The sequence below is a fragment of the Perognathus longimembris genome, chromosome 15 (genome assembly GCF_023159225.1).
Source record: "Perognathus longimembris pacificus isolate PPM17 chromosome 15, ASM2315922v1, whole genome shotgun sequence".
NCBI classification, from domain to species: Eukaryota; Metazoa; Chordata; class Mammalia; order Rodentia; family Heteromyidae; genus Perognathus; species Perognathus longimembris.
Window position 1 is genome coordinate 31,123,080 of NC_063175.1, and position 27,517 is coordinate 31,150,596.

Genomic DNA, 27,517 nt, shown 5'->3' on the forward strand with positions numbered 1-27,517 from the left:
TCCTGCTGGAGCTGCAAAATGAGAAACTAGATAGTCCTAATTGAAAACCTGAGCCTTTTGTCTACAGAAACCCCGTTAGAGGTAGTAGATAAATTCAGATTTGTGTCAATTATTAGGTTTATGTGGGCTGGCCATGTACCTATGGAAAAATGATTTCTAAACATTAGGAATATTACAAAGGACTTGAGGAACCTTCACCCTGTTCTAAGTTAGAGGAAGGCCATGGATCAGACAGGATGGGGCTAGACAACTAAGAGGTATATAAATAGGCAGAACAGGTAGAAAGCTTTTGTAAGCAGTGCCTGACTTCATCAAAACTTTTTTATGAAGAGTCCTGCAAAGTAGAATCAAAGCAGAGCAGAAGTATTTTTGGCAAATGTGTGAACATCACAAGACAAATTGATTAGGAAGCCAAACTTTTATAAAAAACTAAACAAAAGCTGGGTGCCAGTGGCTTACACATGTAGTCCTAGGCATTCAGAAGGCTGTGATCTGAGGATCACAGTTTGAAGCCAGCATGGGAAAGAAAATTTACTTCCAATTAACCAACAAAACAAAACTGCAAGTGGAGCCGTGGCTCAAGTGGTAGAGCTCTAGCCTTGAGCAGAAGAGCTCAGGGAGAGAACCATGACCTGAGTCCAAGCCCCAATACTGGCAGAAAAAAATACTAAAAATGAGTAAAATGGGGTGATGATGGTAAAGCATTATAATCTGAGGTGCAGCAGCATGAAAATATTCTAAAAAGAACCCCAATGTTGTGCTGTCCCCAAGAATTTTCTGGAACAACAGAATGCATTCCAATACACAAGCTAATAGCCACATTAATACTTGAAATGTAGCTAATGTGAGGATATGATTTTTTTCATATAAATTTAGATAGCTACATGTGACTAAGGACTTCTCTAATTATGGCTAGGTAAAGGTATAGAAAGAGGAAACCTCTTAGTAGGCTTATCTCCACAGACTTTGGAGCTAAGACTTTGGACGGAAGGGCTCCTGGGGACCTTTCAATTCCTGACTAACGTCATTGGGAGTAAAAGTCCCAGGACTCTGTCACTCAGGAAGATGCCTATATTTGCACATAAGAGAATCTAAAGTTGGGGCTACCAGTGACACCATCTGTATGTGAAAATCACTGCTGTGGGGCTAGTGCAGGAGTGCTTATTTTCGGATGGCGTTTCCTGAGGAGGATTTAGAGGTAGAGGTTGATGAGGGTCCTTTCTGGCCACCTGAAGGCTGCGTAGGTCCTTTCTTCTTGGGGATTAAGGCCTTGTCCTTGCTCATAAACACTTTGCTGGGATCCAACTTGTTCACAAAAGAGTCGGTGTCTTCTGTGAGCAGATCTGTGTTGTACGTGATAGGTTTGTACATGCTAAACCATTGCTGTAAGGTAGAATTGGGAGACGGTCACAATTCAAAGGAGAAATGCCTTTTTTCTGTATTCTTTAATGGGAGAATGGGGGACTGAACTGGGGGAAAAAGACAGTATAAGCTGAGCATCAACCATTATACACAAATATTAAAAATCTGAAAAACAAGACTTCACATCTGGCCCCAAACATTTCAGCCTAAAGGATACTCATATTTATGAAAATCTGTCTCAAAATTCTATTAACTCTTAACATTCAAGAGAAAGTGATGTTAGACTGCATTAACCCTTGATTAGAGACACACTTTATGAGGCATCATAACCTTTAAAATAAATGTATTATGAGAAGGCTCCTAGTACACTTTCTTTGACTCTAGTGAAACCACCAGGGGAAAAAGCATCCTGTCTTCAGAGCAGCTGGTTCCCATTAGGGTCATTCAGGCAGTACTCTTCCTCCAGAAGGAGGTATGATTGATGTTAATAGGGGCTTTTCCTGAGAGAAGCTGCCAATGCTGGTCTTCTCTTCCCGACTAACTCAAGGTTGCACTGAGGACAAAGGGCACCTACAAACTGGCCTTTCTTAGACCACAGCTATTTCACAATACTGACCAGATGAAAATGAAGCCTATTTGATGAACATACAGAAAGGTTGCACTATAATGGAGTCCTTAATTCTTGCTAATTTAGTGCTGTAAATCACTATGAAAGAGCCTAGAACAGCATACTGCAGTCAAAAGTTCTGACACTTGGTGTATGTCAGTCTGATTTCCTGGCATGTGTTTGAAATGTGGTTAGCCTCATATCTATTAATCAGGACAAAATAACAATGTGAACTGATAGGAACCAAAAATATGCATTTATGCTTTACATGCAAAGAAAATCTTGGAAAAGGTGCATAAACTGGTAACTGTAGCTGCCCCCAGGGAAGTACACAGGGATAACAGAGGAATAAGATAAGGAAGTTAGGAATCAGCATTTTCTGAAACCACATTTTAAGATGACAGGTTTTCTTTTACCTTGGCCTGTGGGCTAATGCCATAGCTGGTGAAGGCATACTGCCACTGCGGCAGGCCCAAGTGGGTGATGAGCAGGCGATAATATGCAGTAAAGGTATCTGTGAGAAAATGCCAGTATAATGCTCTGTCCAGGAACCAGATTTCAGTATCTTGTATTAATCCTAAAGTAACACAGGAAGTAAACATTTTAGCACTTTTTGTCTTTTAAGTATGAAGTTAATATGCACTCATGTTAAAAGAGAATCCCAAGTTTCTTTTTTCTGCCAACTTCCAGTCCCATTCTGTAGTGGTTGCTTTTTGAGTTTTTATAGTCTTACAAAGTCAGATAAATCAGTCAATGGGTCTATCTGCTGTCCTCTGACCATCTGGAGGAACATTAAGACTGTCTAAACGGAAGCCCCTACTCTGTGAGGACTCAGTATTCCCCTCCCCCAGTAGGTATATACTGTGCTCCCAGCTTTTCCTATGGAAATTGAATGATTGGAGCTTTTTTTTGAGAGGTCTTTCAGGAACCCAAAGTGATGTGAAAGACTTCCATAATGAAGCTCAGCTCACTCCTGAGAATCCTGCCTGAGGTGTTATGGAATGTCCTGGTTGGGCTAATTGATACTATCAGACCAACTTCTGCTTCACACTTGTTTCTGTCATTCCATTCTTATCACCTCAACCCTACCCTTCCTGATCTGCTGTCTAGATAGCTATAATACCTCCCAAAAGAGCCTCAATTACCCAGTCTTGTATTACATTTCCATGTGAATCCTGCTAAACAACCATATTAGACTACCCAATCTTCTATCCTTGAGAGACTCAGCATGAAGGAATAGTTTACTCTCTAATTTAGATGAAGTGTGTAGCTCACTGAATTGTACTTACCATTTCCCCAAATCAGTTGTATTTTAAAAAAAAACACACAAGTTTCTGTGTGTGTACATGGCTTTTACACATTTGTCCCTTTGCTTGGATCCTCCTTTTACTCCTTCTCCCATATAATTCCTACCGTAGTACAAGATTTAGCTCAAAGGCTATTTTTGCTAAGATTCTTCCAGCTGGAGATCTCTCCTTCCCTCAAGGGTAATCCTAAGGTCTGTACCTTCTTATACCAACGGACAGCTACCTGATGAAGGTATGGCCTGGTCCACCTCTACTGTTCCATAGTCCCTAGATCTGAACTGCTCTTAGGGAGCGAGGGAGAAGTTGCTGCTCAAGAATACAAAGCCTTAGTAACCAATGACTCCCCTTTTTTCCTGATTTCCACTGGAAACAACCTAGAAACTCAGATCATTTGAAGGTATTGTTAACTGGCTTAGAGGACTAAAGAAGGTAAGGTGTTTCTTGAATGGTTAGCTAATACACGAGCCTACAGGAGTCTATAAAAGGAATATCAATCATAATTTTTACTGACCTATTATCTAATCCCATTGAGTTTTACAGTTACATAAGAAGATGGCTTAAAGTATTCTAGAAATTAATCCAGTGAGGACCAAGAGGGGTTTTTGGTTCTTGGCTCCTACTTGGTGGCTTCTCAGGAGGTCAGAAAGTTATATGCCTTCTGTGTGATAGCTGACAAGCAAAGTCAGACAATGCTACACTCAAATTAGAAAATGATCCTTACCTGGTTTCCCATTTTTGTAAACAAGGCAAACCTTTCCATTCCCACTGCATGAATCCAGCTCAAATATCACACTGCGAGAGTCAAAGTGAGGCTTTTCTGGTTGGTCTTCATTGGCTGTGAACCCAGAAGTTAAAGATAATGTTCAAACAAACTCAAACACAGAACTGTACACCACTAGTTGAAAAAAAAAAAAGGGTGGGGAAGGCTATTTCACACTTTTTTTTTTTCTGGCACGGGGGTTTAAATGCAGAGCCTCCCATTTTTGCTCATTGCTGGAACTATAGTACTTGACCTACATTTCCAGTTCTGGCTTTTCGATGGTTAGCTAAAGATTTAAGAGTTTCTTGGATTTGTCTGTTTAGGCTGGCTCCAAACTTCAGCTTTTAGATCACAACATTACTACATAGCTAGGATTATAGAGCCACTTGCACATGGTTCCAGTCATGTTTCTCAAGTATTACATCAGAAAGAATTCTATACTCTAAATACCCTGGATATAGGATGGATTAGACCTTATGTCTGTGTTTCTCCTTCAACAGTGTCAGGAAATCTGGGAAGCTTGCATAAAACAAACAAAATTTCTTGGGAGTAGAACTACATGAAGGCAGAAAAATCTGGATGGGATGATAAGGTCATGCTTTTCCTTTTTTGGGACTATTGTATAAAAATGAGCTATCATATAGTAATTGAATCTTGTTTTCTATCCAATAACAGAATGTCCCCTAAGCCCTACAGTATAACTCTGATTTCATTCTCTTTAGTGGATGCCTGATAGCTGGCAGGAACTGATTAATCTTAATTTATTCCCTTATCTTTTTATTAATATGCAAACTCACCTTATCAGTACTCTTTTGTGAGTGCTAAAATAATCTCTGCTGATGTCCTTATGTTCTGGTACCTTTATTATATGGGACAGATTTCCTAAAGTAGAGTGCATGTTGCCAGACTGCTTTTTCATAAATGTTCCTTGTGTTTGAAAGGTATGTTTACTGGGTATAGAGTAAGGTTGACAATTGTTCGGGTATCTGCTCTCAATCTGAGTTGTTACACTTTTTGTCTTTGTAACTTGTCTTTTCCCTTTGGTTGCCTTTAAGATTTTCTTTTACCCTCATTTTGAGCAATTTCATTATGATTATTTCTTGATTTCATTTTTTTCCTGGCCTGATCATAGCAAGATGCCATAGGCAAAAGCAACTCTACATTTTAAGCATCTTTCCTGGATTTCTGTCTTATTCAGAATGTTAACCTGACATTAGATCTTTTTAGCTCTGATGCTAAATTTAGGAGTATGATTTTAAATCTTGGCTACTTTTATACTGTTCAGCAATAAGGTTGATCAGATGTACATATTTGCCATTATTACCAGAAGAGGAAAGTTTCTTGATCAGCTTAACTATGCTGAAAAACATGTCTTGCTTTTTTATATTAATTTACATCTTTTAAAGAAATTAAATCTCATAACCTTTATTATAATGACTGATCTACCTTATTTTCTTCCATTTTTCTTTGGGGTATGGTAGTTAAATGCAAAAGTGGTTGACACTAATTATTTTGTCCACACAGACACAATAAAGCAGGCAGGTTATGAAGGAGTAGAGCATCATGCTTGTACCTAAATGATATAAAAATAATTACAATGGCTTCCTAAACCTCACAAGAAATTCCTTCACATTCTATATGAATTTCACATCATATTCTGCTTATACACCCTGCCCATTTTGTATTTTTCTTTATCCAGGTTTACTATAGATATTCTTCAAGACTTCCACTAATGGGCTAACACACCAACTTCTGCATTAACTTACTGATACCAATGAACTCCAAAGTGGATTCCCGTCCTACCTGGATTTCTCTGGATATATTTCTGACTTGTTAGAGCCTGTGCTCGGATTGAAATTTTGTTTGTTTTTTTTCCAGTCAGTCATGAGGCTTGACCTCTGGGCCTGGTGCTGTCCCTGAGCTCTTCAATTCAAGGCTAGCAGTCTACCACTTGAGCCACCGAGCCACTTCTGGTTTTCTGGTGGTTAACTGGAGATAAAAGTCTCACGGACTTCCCTGACAGGGCTGCCTTTGAACTGTGATCCTCAGATCTCAGACTCCTGAGTAGCTAGGATTATGGGTGTGAGCTACCGGCACCCAGCTCTTACTAAATTTTAAATAAATCGAATTTTTCCAAAAATCATTGTCTGTTGTTAAAATAGTCTGACAAATGTTGCCTTCCTTTGTTTATTACTTACATGCTTAAACCAATGTGGCTAACTTACTTGAAGAGAATAAACTATATTCCTTAACTAAGTGGCCCTCAAGGTTATTTCCTCCTGGTACACTCATCACGTAAGCCTCGCCTCTCAAGGGTCGTCAGGACCTGTAAAAATGATAGGTAGTCATTCCCTTGATTAGGCTACATTACAAAAATTTGCAATGTACTAGGAACACATTTTCCTTTTGGTAACAGCCAACTGCCATGTTGCGAAAGGGTCATGTGGCTAGTATCCAAGGGAGGCCTTTACATTGCTGAGAGTGAACCCTAGACAAAAGCCAAGAAGAAAATAGTAATTTTAGCTCCATAACTATAAGAAACTGAAAACTCCCTGAATCCTCTTGATATTGAATTGTTGTGTGAAGTCTAACTACATTTGTTCACTCACCAAATACACTAGGTACCAGACACTGAACTGGGCGTAGGAAACAAAACATGGATCCCAACCCTGACATTCCTTCAAGAAAATTTCCTTTGTTGACTCAGGCTTAAAAAAAAAATCCTACTCTCAGAGCTCTAAGAAGCTATGAATGGTTAGGGTTTTGGTTTGGTAGAATATACTACAATGCTATAATCATCTTCTGTGGCTCTTAAATAAGCTGGCTATATCTAGCCCCCCAAAGAAGTTCTGTTGGGTACCTTCCTGTAGATCATCCTCCAGATCTGCCAGAGTTGGTGAATTAGGAAGTGAATACATGGAAGACTGGTTGAGCTGAGTCAGTTTGGAGATGCTGTTAATTGTCATGTTGCCCAATGGAATGATGTGCTCTATGGGAACATAAAAAGACTGATATTAAAAGCTTAGTTACAAGAGTCATAAAGATTTCTGCCTGAATCACATAAGCCCAGGGACTGTTTGTTCCACAAAAGAGGAATCAGGGAGGTGGGTAGAGGAGGATCACTCACTCTATGCCCAATGTTTCATGGAAACAAAAAGGAACTAGGGGGCAGAAGTGATGAATACTACCTACTACTTATTTATTATGGTTCAGTCAAAAATAATTTTAAAAAGAGGTACTCAGAACTAGGAAGTATGGATTTAGGAATGCTATTTGAAGAATAAATGGCTTAAAATATGTTTGCTTTCTCTTTCTATTGTTTTAGTCCACGTTCTTCATGGAGAACAACACTTTCCAAATGAGCAACAGCTTTCATTTTGCAATGGGCCTTTTCTCCTTTTTTTCTGAATAATTATTTATTGTCAAAATGATGTACAGAGAGGTTACAGTTTCATATGTAAGGCAGTGTGTACATTTCTTGTACAATTTGCTACCTCCTCTCTCATTTCCCCCAACTCTCCCTCCATGAGTTGTTCAGTTGGTTTACAACAAATGGTTTTGTAAGGATTGCTTTTGGAGTAGTTTGTCTTTTTACCCTTTGTCTCTCAATTTTGATATTCCTTTCCCTTCCCTAGTTCTAATAGCAGTATATACAGTATCTAGGGTACTCATATGAGATGCAGTGATAGCACGGGAACAACCACAGGAAGGGGATACAAGGGGATAATCAACAACAACAAAAAAAACCTACCATTTCACATGGCATGTTGAAAGTAATTACAACAGTGATATAACACTCGTTCCCATAACATGGAGTTCATTTCACTTAGCATCATCTTATGTGTTCATAAGAGCATAGCTATTGGGCTCTTGTGATCCTCTGCTGTGTCTAGCCTAAACCTGTACTAATTATTCCCTCTGAGGGAAACCATAGAGTCCATGTTTCTTTGGGTCTGGCTCACTTCAGTTAGTATAATTTTTTCCAAATCCTTCTATTTCCTTACGAATGGGGCAATGTCATTCTTTCTGACAAAGGCATAAAATCCCACTGTGTTTATGTATCACATTTTCCTGATCCATTCGTTTACTGAGGGGCATCTGGGTTGGTTCCATATTTTAACTATGACAAATTGTGCTGTGATGAACACTGTTGTGCTGGTGGCTTTAGTGTGTTCTTGTTTGTAATCTTTGGGGGAGATGCCCAAGAGTAGGGCTGCTGAGTTGTAGGGGAGCTCTATGTTTAGCCTTCTGAGGAATCTCCATACCACACAGAAAGCCCACAGATTGGGAGAAGATCTTTACCGCCAAGGGCCTCATATCTAAAATTAATGCAGAACTAAAAAAATTAAATTCCTCCAAAACAAAACCTCAAAGAACCAACAGCCCCCTCAACAAGTGGGCTAAAGACCTAAAAAGAGACTTCTCTGAAGAGGAAATGAGAATGCCTAAGAGATGCATGAAGAAGTACCCTACATCACTGGCCATAAAACAAATGCAAATCAAAACAACACTGAGATTCCACCTCACCTCAGTAAGAATGTCCATTATCAGGAAAACTAACAACAACAAATACTGGAGGGGATGTGGCCAAAAGGAAACCCTACTACATTGTTGGTGGGAATGTAAACTGGTTCTTTTTATACACCTTCATGTTGGAAAATCTCTCCCTCTACTGGTCATTTTCCCTCTCTGGAGAGAACCTGGTGACCTCCTTGATCAATTCTAAATCTATGCTTAGGATTAGGAACAGTAAGACTACATACTTTCCTTATATGTTATAATTATACAGAATCCTTGTTAAATAGGCTGCTGGACACAGCGGCAAACAAAGTCTTAGAAATCTGACTTCTGAAAAAACTATTATGGTTGAAGGCAATGAAACAGCCAGTACCTAGATCATGGAATATAAGAAAAGTATACTAAAGTTTCTTATCTGAGATTTCTTTTGTCTTTTCTGTCACTGATTTGAACTATATAGCAGAGAATGGGTACAGTAATAGGAATAAAGGCCAGGCCTACAAACATTAAGTTACATAAGATATTTTTGTAATTAACAGGGACTAATTCATGAAAACATTCATGAAACATCTCTACAACAGACTTGTGAAACAACTAGCCTGTCACCATGATATGGGAAAAAAGAGAGTCAGTCTTTTCTCTGTCCCTTCTTTGTTGCTCCAGATTCCAAAGTTGATGGCTATGCTATAGAACAGTACAAATGCTAGTGACAGATGGTTTCTAGGCAACTGAAGGAAATGATTTAACTATAAGCTGATGTCAAATATTCATAAGTGAGCTAAAAATCTCAGTTATAGAAGAGGCAGGAAGGCTTTGGGAATCACGAAATTAAGAAAAAAGAAAAAAAGGAACTCAGATATACAGGCAGGAAACAGAGGTATGAAGATGAGAAGTCAGCTCTGTAGGTCTGCTGCACACCAGAAGTCATTCTTCCTCAGGGATAGCAGTGGGCAAGTGTACGTGTTTCCAAAAGCCAACGGAGATCTGGGGATGTGGTTGGACTTTTGGAGGCAATAAGGGCTGACAGAGGAAAGGGCTGGCAAGTTTGTGCCAGGAATAGACTGAACCCCAGATAGGACAGGACGTCCTATCTTATGAACATTTATAGGAGCCTTTCATGTCTACATAGAACTCACAATTTTTAACTTGTACAAAGTTCAAGTTCCTATACCTCCAAAGCAAATGTTTTGGGTTAGACACACAAAGCTACCATGATAGCTTACAAACTGAGGAGGTTGGTCACTTAGGCTGAGGTGATATAGAAATTTGGATTTTTAGACCTGAAGTCTTCACAATTTGGTGAGAATAATGGAAGGAGCCTAGAGGATATGGATTTCTTACCCAGAGAAGTTTGCTCCAAACAGAAGTGCTTAAGGCTTTGAGTTCGAGTTGGCTGGGATCTTTGTGTAGGAACTAATGTTTTGCTCCACCATATTCCAATAGGAGTCCTCTGATTTGAGCTTGCAGATCAGTATTAGCTAGTCAGTGGAAAAGGGTAGTAGGAGGTAAAGCACTGATGGTATCTGTTAAATTTAGTAGAAAATCACATCTTCTGGATGTGGCACCTGAGAAACACTCACAAAACTGTCTAAATTCAAAGACTCAAGAGTTGAAAGGGCCTTCAGAGTTTTTTCATCCAACCCCTCCTCCAGGAAATATTTCTCCCATAGCAAGGAGGCCAACTCACCGTCTAGCTTCACATTCCATGTCATATGGAAGCCATTGGTCATCAGGTAAAAGTTTTTCACATCCTCAGGCATCATGCAATTATTTTTCTAGAAGCACAAAGTAGCTGAATGTTAGGTCAGGGCTAGAAAAGCGGGTATAAGGCTATCCCTTAAAGCACCATGGACACTAGAGAGGTACTGGATTCCATTGGCAAGAATCACTAATTTACCATTTTGGCTTTTTCTGCCTCACTGAATAAAGCAAACTAGGTGTATGCTTTGCTATGATGTGCAACAACTACCTAGAGTAGGAGCTCAAAGGGAACAAGCTGAAATAGAAAGTGGAATGTAATTAGAGGAGGTCCTAAGTGAAGTCTGACTATATAAGAGCACAGCAATCATTGCCACCATATATTATTTTCAGAAACAAATTATTGGCTAAAAGAGTTCATAATTAGAACAGAGTGTGCATACCCAGAGCACTTAATGTAATAAACTTATTCTACTAGTTCTGATAGTTCTTAGTAAAAACAATACAATAAGACATACACAAATGTTTCATATGTATAAAAAATTATGTGATCTGTTGGTGCAGAGAAACAAGGCTAAATCTGAACTAATTCATGCCTTTTCATGGGCCTAACCAGATGTCTCTAGGCAACTCAAATCCTTGGAGAACACAGAAGGATGAGTTCCCTAGTTCCATTTCAGAAGCCATTGGCAATGACGTCTAGATATGGTTACAGACGCAAAAGGGGCAACTATTAGTAACCTTCCAAACTGTTTTGGTTTTCTAAGATGTGATATTGACAACTGCCAGTGTCAAGTCAGTTCTATGTGTCCAGTGTGTAGGCAACTCTTATAAAGCAAGGAAAGGGTTCACCTTTGAATTCTACCATTAGTTGGTTAGCATTGAGTATGTTATTTGAACTGAATATAGGTTCCAGAATTAATCTAAGACTGAATCTACAAAACACTATAGGTGGGAGGGTACATGTAAACTTGATGAAAAATGAGAGGACTAGGAGAGTACTGTGATGTGCAGCTGTGCATCTTCAAGATCTATACATGAGTTTTGTGGGGTTTTAAATCAATGATTTTTAAGCAGTGTTACTAGATTATTAAATAGCCAAAAGCTGTCACTTTAGTAAGTCAAGTTTTTAATTTCCTTTAAGAACTAGAACATGCATTGTGATCAGTTTCTGTATTTTTCTCTTGTTGCCAATTTCACAGAAATGAAATTTAAGGGATTCTCAGGCCACTCAACAGTCTTCTGACAAGATTTTTCATCCTTCTGTAGTGTCAAAAGACCATCACTGCCTTACGTAAAAACTGTAAACCCTCTGTACATCACTTTGACAATAAAGAAATGGGGGGGTGGGGTGGGGAGGGAAGATCATCATCTACAGAAGGTTTTGATCATGAGTGCCATCTAGTGGCGAAGACCAGGAAACTAGTCTTTTAGTCTGGTAAATTGCATGGTATTGTTCACTATAAATTAGGCTAGAAATTTCTAGTAGTAGAAATTATAAATTGTTGGTATTTAATTGAAGAAAAAGCATGGGATTTTGTTATAGTATTCAAATTCACAATTTATAAAATTAGGAAAAATTTCAAAAAATTCAAGTACTAAGATAAATAAATTTCCAAATCAAATTCATGAAAAACAGTAATTGTCCTAGTATCAATCATTGCTGGGCCTTCACTCTGCAGCTGCTTTACTGAATATCTTTCAGGTCTAGACACCTTAGCTGGTAAAGTGTTTCAGTCTCTTTCTCTGCCATACTTTCCCGAGTAGCTCTTTCAGGGTACCATTTCTAGGTTCCCTGGGCCCTGCTTGGCAGGAACTCAGTTACTGCCATTTTCTTTTCTCTTTGTTCAATTAGGGAAAGTATGTGCTGTCCCTCAGGAAGCAATCTGCCACTTCAAAGGGCAGATTTATGTTTTATTTTCTTTTTGGAAGTGGGAGTAGGGAAGAAAGTAAGGGGAAGAGGAAGAAGAGAAAAAAAAAAGTAAATGGAAGAGGGGTAATCAAGTTGGAGATAGGACAAGAACTCTGCTGACCACTCTCTGACATAGCAGCTGACTGAAGGTGGCATTGAACATCCATTCATGATTCTGTAGCATAGCTCTCTATTCTCAATACCTTTCTCCTCTTCCTAAAGAAGCTAATCACAATAGTTTTTTCTTTTAGATCTAAAAAGAATCTACCACAAAGTCTGTTACTATTTCCTCAGTTTGTGGAGTTATCATCAACTAGATACCCAGAAGACCTTCATGAAAAAAGCTACCTGATCCTCAAAGGAAGGAGGGCTGACCATTTTCTCCTCCTCTCTAATCAGGACAATTTTGTACTTACTGTTCCCTCCCTTTCTAGAAGCCACTGTACATAAGAGAGGGGACTAGGCAGTAGATGCATGATCAGTTCAGCCAAGGGCCAAAGGAGCCAGCCTTTGGGGGACTTAAAGAATTCCTTATGCTTGATTTAGACAAGTTTCTACATTCTTTTCTTGCAATGAAACAAATGGCTAAGTAGCTAGAAGGAGATATATGTTGAGGGCTTTTGCTTATTTAAATATCAAAGAGACAGCAAAGCCCCTTATAGGGGGACTGCCAATGTTATAGCAGAGGTAAGAAGTGAAGCAGCAGAGAGTGATGCAGTCGATAAAGGGACCTACCCGACAATTGCAAAGAGCTACCCAGCAGAATAAAAATCTGTTCTTAAGCTTTTGAGGGTTATGAACGCCTTTGGGAATCAGAAGGAACCACTCCCCTGAAACGTATGTATTATCTAACACATTTGACATACATTTCAGCGGTCTAGGAATGTGTATTTATTGCACAACCTCAAAAGGAACAAACGATACAACAACAGTGGTATACCTAAGTGGTATATTTCTAGATGACCAAGTTTTTTGTGTGTGTGCTGGTGCTAGGACTTGAACTCAGGGCATGAGCATTGTCCTCTAGCTTTTTTGCTCAAGTCTGTCACTCTACCACTTGAGTCACAAATCCACATGTGTGTGTGGGGGGGGGGGGGTTAGTTGAAGGTAACTTGCCCACACTGGCTTTGAATCACAAGCCTGATATCTCAGCCTCCTCCTAAGTAGCTAGGATTATGTATGAGTCCCCATACCTAATGACTTTCAAGTTTTTAACCCTTTTTTGTTTTCTAAACCTTTATAGTGATCCTGTTTTACTTAGCATAATCAGAAAAAATAGTATATAAAAACTTAATCTTAAAAAAGTACACATCCAGGGCTGGAAATATGGCCTAGTGGCAGGAGTGCTTGCCTCATATACATGAAGCCCTGGGTTCGATTCCCCAGCATCACATATGTAGAAAATGGCCAGAAGTGGTGCTGTGGCTAAAGTGGCAGACTGCTAGCCTTGAGCAAAAAGAAGCCAAGGACAGTGCTCAGGCCCTGAGTCCAAGCCCCAGGAATGGCAAAAAAAAAAAAAAAAAAAAAAAAGAAGTACACATCCATATTCTTTTTCTGTTGTTTGTAAATGTACAAGCACCTCCCACAGTAGGCCTACAAAAAAAGACTTGATGACATAAAGAGAAAAAAGCCCACTTTTTTTTTTATTACAGATTGGTTTGTACTTCAGATCTGAAATACATACTTAGATATGAGTTATTTCAAGAAAAAGACTTAAAGGAAAATTCCAAATCTATGTATCTTATCATTAGGTAATCTTTTAAAATTTGAGTATATCTAAGAAGAGTCTATTAACCCTGTTAAAAATCTATTTTTTTTTCATGCTTACTCCTTAATCTTTTCAGGCCTTGGATGGCCAGAAGTGGCGCTGTGGCTCAAGTGGCAGAGTGCTAGCCTTGAGCAAAAAAGACGCCAGGGACAGTGCTCAGGCCCTGAGTTCACGGCCTAGGACTGGCACAAAAAAAAAAAAAAAAAAAAGAGTTCACACATTGAAAAAAGAATCTACTTTTTTTAGGGAATGGGTAAACTCAGGACCTCCTGCTTGAACTATGATCATCCTGTTTTTACTTCTCACATACCTGGGATGACTAGTGTGTGCCCCCAAGTTTTTTTTTTATTGATTGGAATGGGGTCCTATGAATATTTTGCTCGGGCTAGTTTTGAACCACAATTCTCCTGGATCTTAACCTCTGGAATAGCTAGAATTACAGGCATGAGCCTAGGTAATGTGTCTGTTTTTATGTTAGTACCATACTGTTTTGATTACTATAGCTTTGTGATTTACTTTTTTTCTTCAAATTTTTATTATCAAACTGATGTACAGAGAGGTTACAGTTTCATACGTTAGGCATTGGATACATTTCTTGAAGTCTCTTGTGACATCTTCAGTTTTCTTCTTTTTAGTTAAGATTTCTTTGGCTATGCAGAGTCTTTTATAGTTCCATATAAGTGTTGGGATTGTTTCTTCTATTTTTGTGAGAGTAACATGGTAGTTTTAAAGGAGATTATGCTGAATCTGCTCTGGATAATATGGACATTTCAGTAATAAAGTGAAAGAAGCTGGGCAAAGATAAATACCTTATTATCTCTCGTATATGTGGAATCTACAAAAGCAAACTCATAGATGTAGAATAGAATGGTGGTTATCAGAGGGTGAGGGTAGAAGGGTCTGGGATGGGATAAAGGAGAGAAATTGGTCAATGGATTAGGAAGATGAGGCACTGGTGCTCTAACTACTGCCAAGTATGGCAACCACAATGAACAATATGTAATATATTTTTAAAAGTTAAGAGGACTTTAAATGTTCTCAACACACATAAATGAGGTTTCAGGTGACAGATATGTTAATTAGCATGATTGATCATTTACAATGCATGTTTTGAAATATCACAAGGAATCCCAGATTAATTGATTTAAATTAAAAAAAAAAACAAACACAAGTTAAAACACTAACTAAAATTCTCTTTTCCTATTATGGAAACAATGATAGGGACTGAGAGAGGCCATGAGAAGAATAGATGTGCTGCTGAGCTGAAGTCCTGGAAACAATCCTCAACTTCCACTTACTGAGCTGCTGCTGGCTGGAGCCAAGGAGAAGAGTCATGCTGGTAGAACTGAGCACATGCCCATAAGCTGCCTGACTGGAGGTCAAGACTCCCACAGCACTGTCTTCTGTTAGACAGAAGCATGCAGTGTAGAATGGACATGTGCAAAGGCAGGCCATTTGGAGTTTAAGCTTAGGCTCTGCCCCTTGGTACCAGTGTGACACAGAAAAAATTCTTTAACCTCTTCAAGTCTGAGTTTCTTTATCTATAAAATGAAGATACCAATATGTGCTCTGAAGGGTTATTACTCAGTTGCAAGGAAAAAATTTGTATGTTTGAAGCCACTTATTAAATGGCAGGATAATTTCTTGGCCACCACCCCTGGTCAAATACATTTGCCACTTTCTACTAAGTGATCTTTTTAAAGCAGAAAATTGACTTTCCCAGTTCCCTACTTAAAATAATTCATTGGCTACCTTTTGCTCCCAAGATAAAGAGCAATCTACTAAAGTATGAAGCCTTGCATGTCTTAGTGCTCACTGACTGCTCTCTTGCTCTCTGTCCTGTGCTCCTTCTTTCTGTTCTTGGAACAATGTAATCCTTCTCTTGTTGAAATCTTCACACAGATACCATCTGCCTGCTCAACAATGTCTCAAAATTTCTTTGGGAAAACCTTTTCTCAACCTCCAGACTAGGTTAGACCTCTGCACCTTTTTCCTTTTAAGTCTCTTTACTCAATCCAATTTATAATTAATTATGCTTGTAAAAATCTATATTGTGTCTTACACAATAATATCAGGAGGTAAGAACAGTGACTTATTAAAATTACTATTTAAAACAGTGCCCAGGGCTTAATAGCAAGCATTAATGCCTGGATCATTTTAGGAACTTAAAAGTTATATTGACTAAATGAGTTAAAGATCAGAGAAAAAGTGGGCACTAGCTATGGATCTGGTTAAGTTACCTGTAACACTTAGACATATGTTGAATATTTATATAGATCTATTTCTTTTCTATTCTCTGTTGGACTTTTGGTTTTGTCACACAGAACTTTAACACCATATCCATAGGATTAGCAGACAAGGAATGAAAGGGAGTTATGGCCAGACAGGAATACATTTCCTGATCTGATCTTTCCTTCTCAGGGACATTTAAGTTCACTTGTCTTTGTTGGGAGACAAGCATTCCACCTTGCAACACTTACTTGTTCCCATGAAGAAATCATATGACGTTCAGCAGGTGATTTTTCTGTGATCATCACCTCTGTCACACCTGGGGAAGATTCTGAGGGAAGAAAAAAGATTCTGTTGTAATTGGCATATTGTCATATAATTTTTAAACTTTTATTGTCAAGGTGATGTACACAGGGTTACAGTTATATACATAAGTTAGTGAGTACATTTCTTGTCAAACTTGTTATGTATTACTTTACTCTAAGTTGGCTAACTGCTGATGAAAACTGTAGAACTGTCTGATATCTCTAACAGGATAGCCCCTGTGATGAAAGCTACAAACTGGATATCTCTCAAAGACAGTTCCATAACCTAGAAGGATAAATAGTATACTCAACAAACATTAACAGAATATGTTCTATACTTTACATATACCTTCGTTAATTTTTTTTTTTCTTGTGGTGGTCATAGAGCTTGAATTCAGGGCCGAGGTGGTGTCCCAGTGCTTTTCTGCTCAGGCCAGCACTCTACCACTGGAGTCACAGCTCCACTTCCAGCTGTTTTGAGGTAGTTAATTGGAGATAGAAGTTTCACAGACTTTCCTGTCTGGGCTGGCTCTGAATCACAATCCTCCTATCTCAGTCTCCTGAGAAGCTAAGGTTATAGGTGTGAGCCACCACCACCTGGCTTCTACATATATCTTATTGAAGAAAATACAAAGATTCAAAATTCCTACTGCTTTAACACTGAATTTTATGGCAAGCTAAGTATATACTCATATGATATGGTAAAATAAATAAAGAATAGTAGTTCATTAAATTTTATGAGACATAAAACCTGCTTACAATATTTCTACTAAATAAAACTCATCTTGAATTAATATGCTACCCTATGAGGTACAGGATTTAGAAGTTAGGCTATCATGATAAACGGATTTCTCTAGAAATATAATAAAAACAATCTACATTTCTACATTTTTAAAACAGGGAAGGGTCTTCAAATAATCTGGCACCTTTCTGTTTGTGTAGCTGTGGTTTACCACCTACCCTGAGGTAAAAGAGAAGCCTCACCAAACAACAGAGATTTTAATACCCGCTCCCATACTCTCCATTTGTTCACACTCAACAATTCTGAAGTCTTAGTCTAAGACCTAAAATCTAAAAGGAAAACTATTATGACTTGAATTTTTTCCTTGTTTCTGTATGGTATGGTAAGGACTTCAACATATCCCATATTTCAAAATCATAACTTATTTGGAAAGGTAATTAATTTAGATGACATCATGCTGGAGGATGTATCCCTAGCCCATTACGATTAGTTTCCTTGTAGAAAGAATCCCATGTGAAGAGACAGACACACAGATGGAAGAAATACAGCTAGGTATAGATAAAAGACGAGAGTGATACATCTCTAAGCCAAAAAAGAGGAAGAGGAGCAGGAAGAGCTGCATCCAAATACTATGGGAAAACTACTACAAAGGATAAAGGATCTACAGGCAGGATCAGGATCCATCCCTTAGAGGTGGCAGACTAAGCATAGCCCCGAGAGCTGTAATTTCAGACTTTAAGCCTCAGAACTGTGAAAGAGTAATTTCTGCAATTCTTAGCCACCTAGTATTTGGTAATTTGTACAGTAGCCATAGCAAACTAACTCAAAGCCCATCTGCCTTGTCTTTTCATGATACTGCATAGATTATACCCACCACTGTAAGCTTTAGTGAATAAAAATCTCTTCCTTCTCTGATCTATCCTTAGGACACTACAACAGGTCTTTCCCATACTGATGCTTGTTTCCTTTCTAATCTTGTTCAGGTCTCCCTTTTTTCTGGAAGGCAGGTGCCTTCTATTTGTTGAATTTTATCTTCTTCCCTAGTCTAAATCTTGCCTCCAATATTGTCAGTTTTCCTACTACTTCTATCCTTCCAACCTTCCCCAAACCAATTCAGTACTCCTATTCAATTATCCTGCACCCCTTTCCTGATATATATAGCCACACGTGTCCTTATTTTATTACCTACCCAAATACTATTTATATCTTAAATCCACAATGAAGTCCCATCTCCTCCACAAAATTATTTCAGATTACTGTAGCTCATAATAATCTGCTTTCTCCAAAACTGCTACAGTTGGTACCAAATACATGTACTTTATCGTATTCATATTATTTCTCTCTCTCCCCCCCTCAGGTTTTTTCTGGCTATAAAAGAAATGTAAATCAAAACAACACTGAGATTCTACCTCACCCCAGTAAGAATGTCCACTATCAGGAAAACTAATAACAAATGTTGGAGGGGATGTGGTCAAAAGGGAACCCTACTACATTGTTGGTGGGAGTATAAACTTGTTCAACCACTCTGGAAAGCAGTATGAAGGTTCCTCAGAAGGCTAAACAGAGCTCCCCTATGACCCAGCAGCCCCACTTTTGGGCATCTACCCAAAAGATTACAAGCAAGACCACAGCAAAGCCACCAGGACAACTATGTTCATCGCAGTACAATCTGTCATAGCCAAAATATGGAACCAACCTAGATGCCCCTCAGTAGATGAGAGAATCAAGAAAATGTGGTATACATATACACAATAGAATTCTATGCCTCTATCAGAAAGAATGGCATTGCCCATTTGCCGGGCTAGATTTACCTCCCCTGGTGCGGGGAAGATAAGCTTATTCCCTTATCAGTGCTCCCCTTTTCACCCTCTCCCCTGGGCGCCCGACCCACGGGCGGCCAAGGTGGAGCGAAGGGACACGGGCAAGCCTAAAGTGCACGTGGCCGAACGAGATCCCCTTTTCCTCCCTCCTTACCCACCAAGGAAGCCAGGTGCACATGGATCTCGGAGATGCTTCGGACAGCAATCTGGTTTATTTGGGAGGGGCTCACAGTAATATAGTGGTGGTGACAAGGATTGAGCAGGAGCTGGCGATAGGCTGGTGAGCTTGTCCGTCCAAGAGCAGCTCCCAAGGACCTCCCTCATGGGCTAACATCACTTCCCATAGTACCGCCCTCTGGGCAAAGCCCATGAAAAGGGAGCACATGTGCTCACTGGCGCAAGGTGGGGGATGGTCTCAAAGCTATCCCTTCTGGTTCAGGACCCAGAAGGAGATAGGTGTGGCTCACTTCCACACTGCCCCAGGGCTGGGGTAAGGGCGGCATCTCGGGAGCGCTCTCATCGCCCTTCCCTCCTTAAGGCCAAGATGAATCCCCAACACCCATTCGTAAGGAAACAGAAGGACTTGGAAAATAATCATACTAAGTGAAGTGAGGCAGATCCAAAGAAACAAGGACGCTATGGTTTCCAGCATTGGGAATAATTAGTACACATCTAGGATAGACCTAGCAGAAGATCGCAATAGCTCAGTAGCTATGTACATATGAGCACATAAGATGATGCTAAGCAAAATGAACTTCAAGTTATGGAAAAAAGTGGTATATCTTTGTTATTTTCAACATGCCATTTGAAACCGTACCCTTATTGTTTTGTTTTTTTTTTCGTATTTTTTTTCCCGTGGTTTTACCCGATATCACTGTAATGGGTTTTAGTACCTTGATACTGTATATACATGTATTGGAACTACGGAAGGGAAAGGGAATACCGAAATCAAGAGACAAAGGATAAAAAGACAAACCAATGCAACAGCAATACTTACAAAATTATATGGTGTAAACCATCTGTACAACTCATGGGGGGAAGAGGAGAATTGGGGAGGAAGGAGGCAGGGGAAAATGAAGGAGGAGGTAACAAGTTGGATAAGAAATGTACTCACTGCCTTGCATATGAAACTGTAACCCCTCTGTACTTCACTCTGACAATAAAGAAAAAGAAAGAAACCTAGGCATGGTATAAGCAAGAAGTTAATCAAGTTGAGTTTTTAAATTTTCTAGGACTATGGGAGACTTCTAGTTTTGTTTTTTGCTGATTATATAGTTATGCCAATATCTTTTCTATGCATAATAAAATGCCCTACGCATTCTCAGAAAACTCAAATGTTGAGATGCAGCAACAGTTCACTGTAGGGCCTGATAATTCTGTATTCAGCCTATCCTAGTCCTTCTTAATGCAGTTATATTAAGATATGAGTCATTCCTTTCTATAGGATTATTACTTCCCTAGGAATGGTAGCAGAAATGAAACAGCTTTGGAAAATTTTTCAAATTTTCAAATTTTTATTATCAAACTTATGTGGAAATTAATTATTTTAAATGACATTCTGTGGAGGACACATCTTTAGCCAAAGAATATCAAATGAAGAGACACACACACACACAGATGGAAGAAACAGCTATATGCAGATAAAAGATGGGAGTGATATATACACACATAAAATATATGGAATTATAATAATGTATTATATAAGTACTTATACAATATATAATTATTCTATATGGTAGAGTTTGCTCCAAAGTTGGATACTATTCAGCACTTTCTTAGATGCCTGCATACCCACACCATTTCTTTCCTGAGAGGCCAAGTTTCTCCTCTCCTTGAATTTGGACTTGACCTGTAACTATCTTCACCAGTGACAACCAAATATAATATGCTGTGCCTGTCATGGACTTTAGGTTTTTCCTTTCTTTTGAGTCCTGAGCCATCACATAATAGGCCCAAGCTATTTCACTGATGAGAGATGCCCTGCTGAGGAACACTGTGGATACCAGATGCATGAGTATAGAAGCTATCCATGAATTCTAAAGCTAATTGCAGTTTTCATCTCTCAAAATTTTTAGAGATCCAAAATGAGAAGTAACTTAGCTAAATTCATTCAGTCCACAGAACTGAGAGTTAGTGACTTGCTTTAAGTCCCTATGCTTTGATGGTGGTAGTAATTCAGCAACAGTTAACTGGAATATATGCTCTAGTAGCAAACAATTTGAGTCAACAATCTTTCTGGTATTTAGGGAGATTAGGTATGTCCTCAGTTTGATGAAGTTACTGCTAGAAATTAAGAATTTAAACAGAAGACATTATTTCTAGTAATTTGTTGCTAATTAAACAGACATGGAACAAAAGTGAAGAATTTTCAAAGTAATATTTAATTATGTTTTAAACTGAGTGATACTTCCCTGAGGACTACAGGAATTGAGGGCAGGAGGAGGTCAATGAAGACTGAACAAGTGATAAGAAGACCTTAGAAATGGTACCCAACCGATAAGACCATGAAAGATAATGTGGTAGTTACTGCATACTGGTTCAATGAATACCTACTTCTGCTCCTTCTAGAATGTATTCATGTATTTCTAAAACTGAACAGCTGGACTATATCCCACCAATCCCATTAGAGCTAGATTCCCCAGGTAAATAAAATGTCTGCAAGGAAGCTTTGGAAAATGTAAAAGCAGGTAGAGGTAGTGGGCCAATGAAGGGAGGGTCTTCTCAGAGTAATTTCAGAGCTACTTTGATCCCATGAGGTAGGGTACTGAAGTAGTGAAAGCATCAGAAACAGAAAAAGTAATTTCCTAACTTCTTTATTACATTAGCTGTGTGTACTTCTTAGTATCACATTTTCCCCCCAGAATTACTTTCTAGTTACTACCTGTAGTCTGCTTCCTTAAGCATTTCCTTTGATTTTGTATATACTAATGCCCTGTAATTAATTAATCTCTATATTCCATAACTGAAGTGTATTTCTAGCCTTAATCTTGCTAGAATGTCTCCTATGGTCTGCAACTAAAAAACTTGGCAGAAACACATAGTTTGAATTTGTTGCCTCAGAAAAGGTGACTGGTCTAGACATGAAAGACAGGTTGGAGGACGTTGTTATTTATACGACTTAGGAATTATGACCACAGGGATTCTGGGAAAGTGGCGAGTAGTGATAGGGAAAAGTCAGACCTCCCTCTGATCAACTGGAAGTATGGGACTTTAGCAAGAAATTCAGGTCAAGTGAGGATGCCAGGCAAATTATAACTAGTCAAGTTTAGAACCAATCAAGACACATCAAATCTTAAGCTTCTGAAATAGGTGAAAAAGAAACAAAATCCAACTTAAAGGACTGCAGATCCACATGGCTTGGAGTACACCAATGACTTGGCAAAAAGTGCTGAGCTGCTGCTGAAGACAGGGGTTTGTGCTTCTTTCTCTTCTCTCTCTCTTTTCTCATGAGACCTATGTGCCCACCACATCACAGGAGGGAAACAAAATGGCAAGCTTGGAGGACTGGAAAAGGACAGGAATGGAGACACATATGGCTCCAGAGAAGCACTAAATAAAAGAACTTCATGCCAGCAGCTGTCTATGCCACAGAACAGCAGCTCCATAAGAAGAATTAGGAAGTGGGTGTCAGTGAGTGACATCCCCCGCCCCCCCACCCCCAGTCCCATGAGAGCAGCAGAAGAGCTGCAATGGAACCATGATCCAATCCCAGAAGCCTACTTGTGGCCTAAGCTGGCAGGTGAGTGAACAGCTCCCTCCTTGGCCCTAGGTGAACAGTAAGTAAGGCTGTGCAAGTTCCTCCACCCCTGATGACTGCCCACAATCAGAGCTGCTGGATGAGAGTGCTGGTTCCTATCTGGGTCCCACCACTCAAACAGTGGCTGTGGAAAAGAGGATTGGGAAATGCTGTCAACATCCTTGATAAAGGAATTGATTGCAACCCATCCAAGCCAGCCCAGAGATGATCAGATTGGAAACACAGATCACCTTGAAGAGAAAACTTAGCAGGGAAAACAAACCCTCTAACCCTGTACAAAGACAGCATACTGACTTTGAGGGTTTTTTTTTTTTTTTTTTTTTGCCTGTCCTGGGGCTTGAACTCAGGGCCTGGGCTCTGTCCCTGAGCCTCTCTCTGCTCAAGGCTAGCACTCTACCACTTGAGTCACAGCGCCACTTCTGGCCTTTTCTGTTTATGTAGTACTGAGGAATCTAACCCAGGGCTTCATGCATGCTAGGCAAGCAGTATACCACTAAGCCACTTTCCCATCTTCTAGTAAATGTTTTTTCTTTCTCCTTAGAGAGTATATAGTTGTTGCAGCGTGTGGATATTGTTTAGAGTTGATTTCATCATGTTTACAAGTTGGCACTTCTTTTTTTTTTTTTTTTTAGGGGTAGGGAGCAGTTGATTCCTTGATTATATTCTTTTTTTCTTTTTTCAGTTTGTGTTCTCTTTCTCTTCTTTATTCTTCTCTCTCTTTTTTCTAAAATTAACTTTAGAAACCTATTAACTATTTATACCAAGCCTTCATATCAATGCTGTCTATCACAACTTAATCTCTATATCAACACCACGTAAATTACATTCCCATTCTCACTACCCACCTTATACCCTATCTCCTCCTACCCCAAAGAACTTAGCTCTAACCACAATGTTACAATAAAAACCCAATCCTATAAACATATAACAAGACTGCACATGGAGGTAAAGCAAACAACTGTCCACACGGTATATAAGGTTTCAATATATCTAGACTGGGATAATGTACCAGTGGAGGGACATGCCTTATGAAATTATGGACTACCTAGTCAACAGAGAGCACAGACAATAGCCCAATAGAAAGACATCAGGCACCCAAAAGTCAGTATCAAAAAGGTCATCAAATGGATAAAGCATACCACAGAAATATAAGGAATATAAGAAATCAGGGAAATATTAAAAACACGCAACAAAGGAAGAGAAAGATAGTGAACTAGTGGATACCTCACACATGGCTCAAATAGCTGCTAATAAAAATGTTCAGTGGAGGGGCTGGGGATATGGCCTAGTGGCAGAGTGCTTGCCTCGCATACATGAAGCCCTGGGTTCAATTCCACAGCACCACAAATATAGAAAAAGCCAGAAGTGGCAGTGTTGCTCAAGAGGTAGAGTGCTAGCCTTGAGCAAAAAGAAGCCAGGGACAGTGCTCAGGCCCTGAGTCCAAGCCCCAGGACTGGCAAAAAATAAAAATAAAAAATAAAAAAAGAAGTTCAGTGGATAGAAAATCTCTATAGGGAATTTCATAAATGGGATGATGCTAATTAAAGAATAATGAAAGATTTCATGGAGAACACAAATAAAAAGCTGAATTTCAAGAGAATGCAAAAGAATCCAATGAAAATATAGCTGCACTGTTAAAAAAAAAAAGATCAAAGAAGGCAGACATAAACAAATGAAGAAGTTGATCCAAGACTTGAAAAACAACTTCAGTAAAGAAACAGAAATCCTGAAGAGATGATCAAACAAAAGGCAGAGAAATAAGGTATAAAGTTTCCACAGCAGAACACAGTATGGAAGACATTGTTTCTGAACTTGAAGAAACTCTCTGATAGAGAAGAAATAAACATACCAAAAAAAAAAAAAAAAAGTCCAGAAGTCAGCAAAGGAGTCTGAAAGAACTTCAAGACCAAATTTGTGGCTATGTATTGAGTGGACAGCTAAAGTTATAGGAAACATACTTAACAGAATACCAGAAAAAATCCCCATATCTTGATAAACAGAAGCCCAACTAGATACAATAGGCTTTTAACACACACAACAGACCAACTCAGAAAAGAAGCTTTTGGTGAACAGCTGCCAACTGAGAATATTGTATCCAGCAAAACTTTCATTTATAAGCAAAGGACAAATAAAAACATTCCATGACAAAACCTAAAACGAGTTAAGCCAGCACTCCAGAAGGTACTAAAAATATCCTGCATATAGAAGATCAAAATGAACATGAAAGAAGCAGAGAAAACAGAGATCCTACTAGGTGAGCAAATAAACATAGGAAGAACAGGAGAGACAACACCAAAATTGGGGGTAACAAAAGAGAATCTACCAAATACTTCTCAATTTGAACATGGTATTAATGGGCTCAATTCTACGATCAAAACATATAGCTTGGCTACTTGGATCAAAAGGCAAGCCCCAACCATCTGTTTTCTAAAAACAACAACAAAACACCTGCCATCTTGCTGGCAGTCTGAAATTCTCATAGATATGGCCAATTGTTTTGCCATTGTGATCAGAGTCTTAAGTCGCTTCCTTGGGGGGAAATAATACACATTGATACACTTCACTGATGAAGGAAGGAATACATTCTATGGGACCAATCACAGGAAGAAAAACTTAAGAAGTATGTGTATGGATTCTCCTAGATTCTACTTGATGTGTCTTTTCTTCTTGTTGATCAATGTAATAAATTATCCCTAGAGTACTACTTTCTCTGAGTCCTTTCCAGTGTATCATTGCACATGTGGAACCCCAGAGATTGAGTCTATCGTATTTGCTAAGTTTTAAGGAATATGGTCCAACTAGTTCACATTAGGTATGCTTCTGGAAACCACAAATAGGCTTTTGAGCCAGATTCTTTTGCTAATTAGCAGATGATGTACAGCATTTATATTTGTTATAACAGATTTTTCAACTCTCATATTTTATAATTATGTATATATCATACTGGTATTTCCTTTTGATGTATATCATTTATTCTATTTAAAAATTTTGGAGGAATGAATGTTTTCTATTGCTGACTAAACACCACAAATTGGCAGCTTTAAATAATAATGCTCTATAAGGTTCATAGTTCTGTAGCTTGGATTGGTGCAACATGACTGGGTTTCCTGCTTAGGGTGAAATCACTTACACTATCCTTATACTAGCTGCACTGGTTTCCCAGAAGTCAGCTGTGCTCTCATTGGGAGCTTGGGGTCATCTTGTAAGCTCATTCCTGTACTCATAGAATACTTTGTAGTTGTATACCTGAAGGATTCATTTCCTCATTTGCTGTTGATAGTTGACAGAATCCCTTGTGATTGTATACCTGAGGGATTAATTTCCTTACTTGCTGTTGGTAAACGCTACAGTTTTCATTCCTTGTCATGTGCTCCTACCTATTTTTTCATGCTTGAAATCTGACATCCCTTCCTATTAACACTCTGTTTTAAAGGGCGTCTCTGATTAGACTAGGTTCATCTGCATAATCTATTTGCCACTTAATATATCAAAGGTGTGATGTTTTGTCAGCTTCACATTCCTGGGGTTTAGAGCAGGAATTCGTTCGTTTTAAAAATAGCTTATTCATCAAAGGGATCCACATTGGGAAAGAAGAAATCAAACTATCCCTATTCGCAGATAACACGATCTTATATCTGAAGCACCCCAAAAAAAATCAGTCCCCAAACTCCTAGACCTAATAAACCATTTGGCAAAGTAGCAGAATACAAAATCAACCCACAAAAGTCAGCAGCTTTTCTGTACACCAGCAAGATACAAGCAGAAAAGGAAATTATGGAAATAATACCATTTACAATAGCTAAAAAAAAAGAATAAATTACCTAGGGATTAACCTAAAGATGTGAATGACCTATTTAATGAGAACTATAAAAATCAAAAAAGGGAAATCAGGGCTGGGGATATGGCCTAGTGGCAAGAGTGCTTGCCTCATATACATGAGGCCCTGGGTTCAATTCCCCAGCACCACATATACAGAAAAAACGGCCAGAAGTGGCGCTGTGGCTCAAGTGGCAGAGTGCTAGCCTTGAGCAAAAAGAAGCCAGGGATAGTGCTCAGGCCCTGAGTCCAAGCCCCAGGACTGGCCAAAAAAAAAAAAAAAAAAAAAAAGGGAAATCAAAGAGGACACAAGGAGATGGAAAGACCTCCCATGCTCATGGGTAGGCAGAATCAATATAGTGAAAATGGCCATATTGCCCAAATTGTTATACAAATTCAATGCAATCCCCATCAAGGTCCCAGCTACATTCTTCACTGAAATAGAGAAAGCAACCCATAAATTCATACGGAACAGCAAAAGACCTAGAAAAGCCAAAGCAATTCTAGGCAAAAGAAGCAGTGCAGGAGGTATCACAATACCAGATTTCAAGCTCTATTATAGAGTCATCATAACAAAAACAGCCTGGTATTGGTATAAAAACAGACCTGAAGACCAATGGAATAGAATAGAAGACCCAGAAATAAAGCCACATTCTTATAGCCAGCTGATATTCAACAAAGGAGCTAAAGACATACAATGGAAAAAACGTAGCCTCTTCAACTACTGGTGCTGGGAAAACTGGGCAGCCATATGTAGAAAACTCAAAGTAGACCCAAGCCTATCACCATGCACCAAGATCAACTCAAAATGGATCAAGGACCTCAACATCAGACCTGAATCATTGAAACTACTGAAGGACAGAGTAGGAAAGACGCTAGAACTTATAGGCACAGGAAGGAACTTGATGAGTATAGT

At 39.0% G+C, this 27,517-nt stretch overlaps 1 protein-coding gene across 2 annotated transcripts in view; it reads right to left on the bottom strand.

The window, feature by feature from the left end:
• The window catches only part of Tpgs2 (tubulin polyglutamylase complex subunit 2), a 39,060-nt gene that overhangs the window by 6,953 nt on the left and 4,590 nt on the right, over positions 1-27,517 (bottom strand). Inside the window, exons 2-7 of one of the 2 annotated variants that reach the window (XM_048363544.1) lie at positions 16,413-16,492; positions 10,242-10,329; positions 6,897-7,025; positions 3,998-4,111; positions 2,356-2,546; positions 1,542-1,548 (exon numbers count right to left, since the gene is read on the bottom strand). In XM_048363544.1, the coding sequence (XP_048219501.1) occupies positions 2,362-2,546; positions 3,998-4,111; positions 6,897-7,025; positions 10,242-10,329; positions 16,413-16,492 (596 nt within the window). In that variant the 3' untranslated portion in view covers positions 1,542-1,548; positions 2,356-2,361. Of the gene's footprint in view, positions 1-675; positions 1,384-1,541; positions 1,549-2,355; positions 2,547-3,997; positions 4,112-6,896; positions 7,026-10,241; positions 10,330-16,412; positions 16,493-27,517 lie in introns of those variants that run through there. The other variant, XM_048363543.1, reaches the window with a different exon arrangement.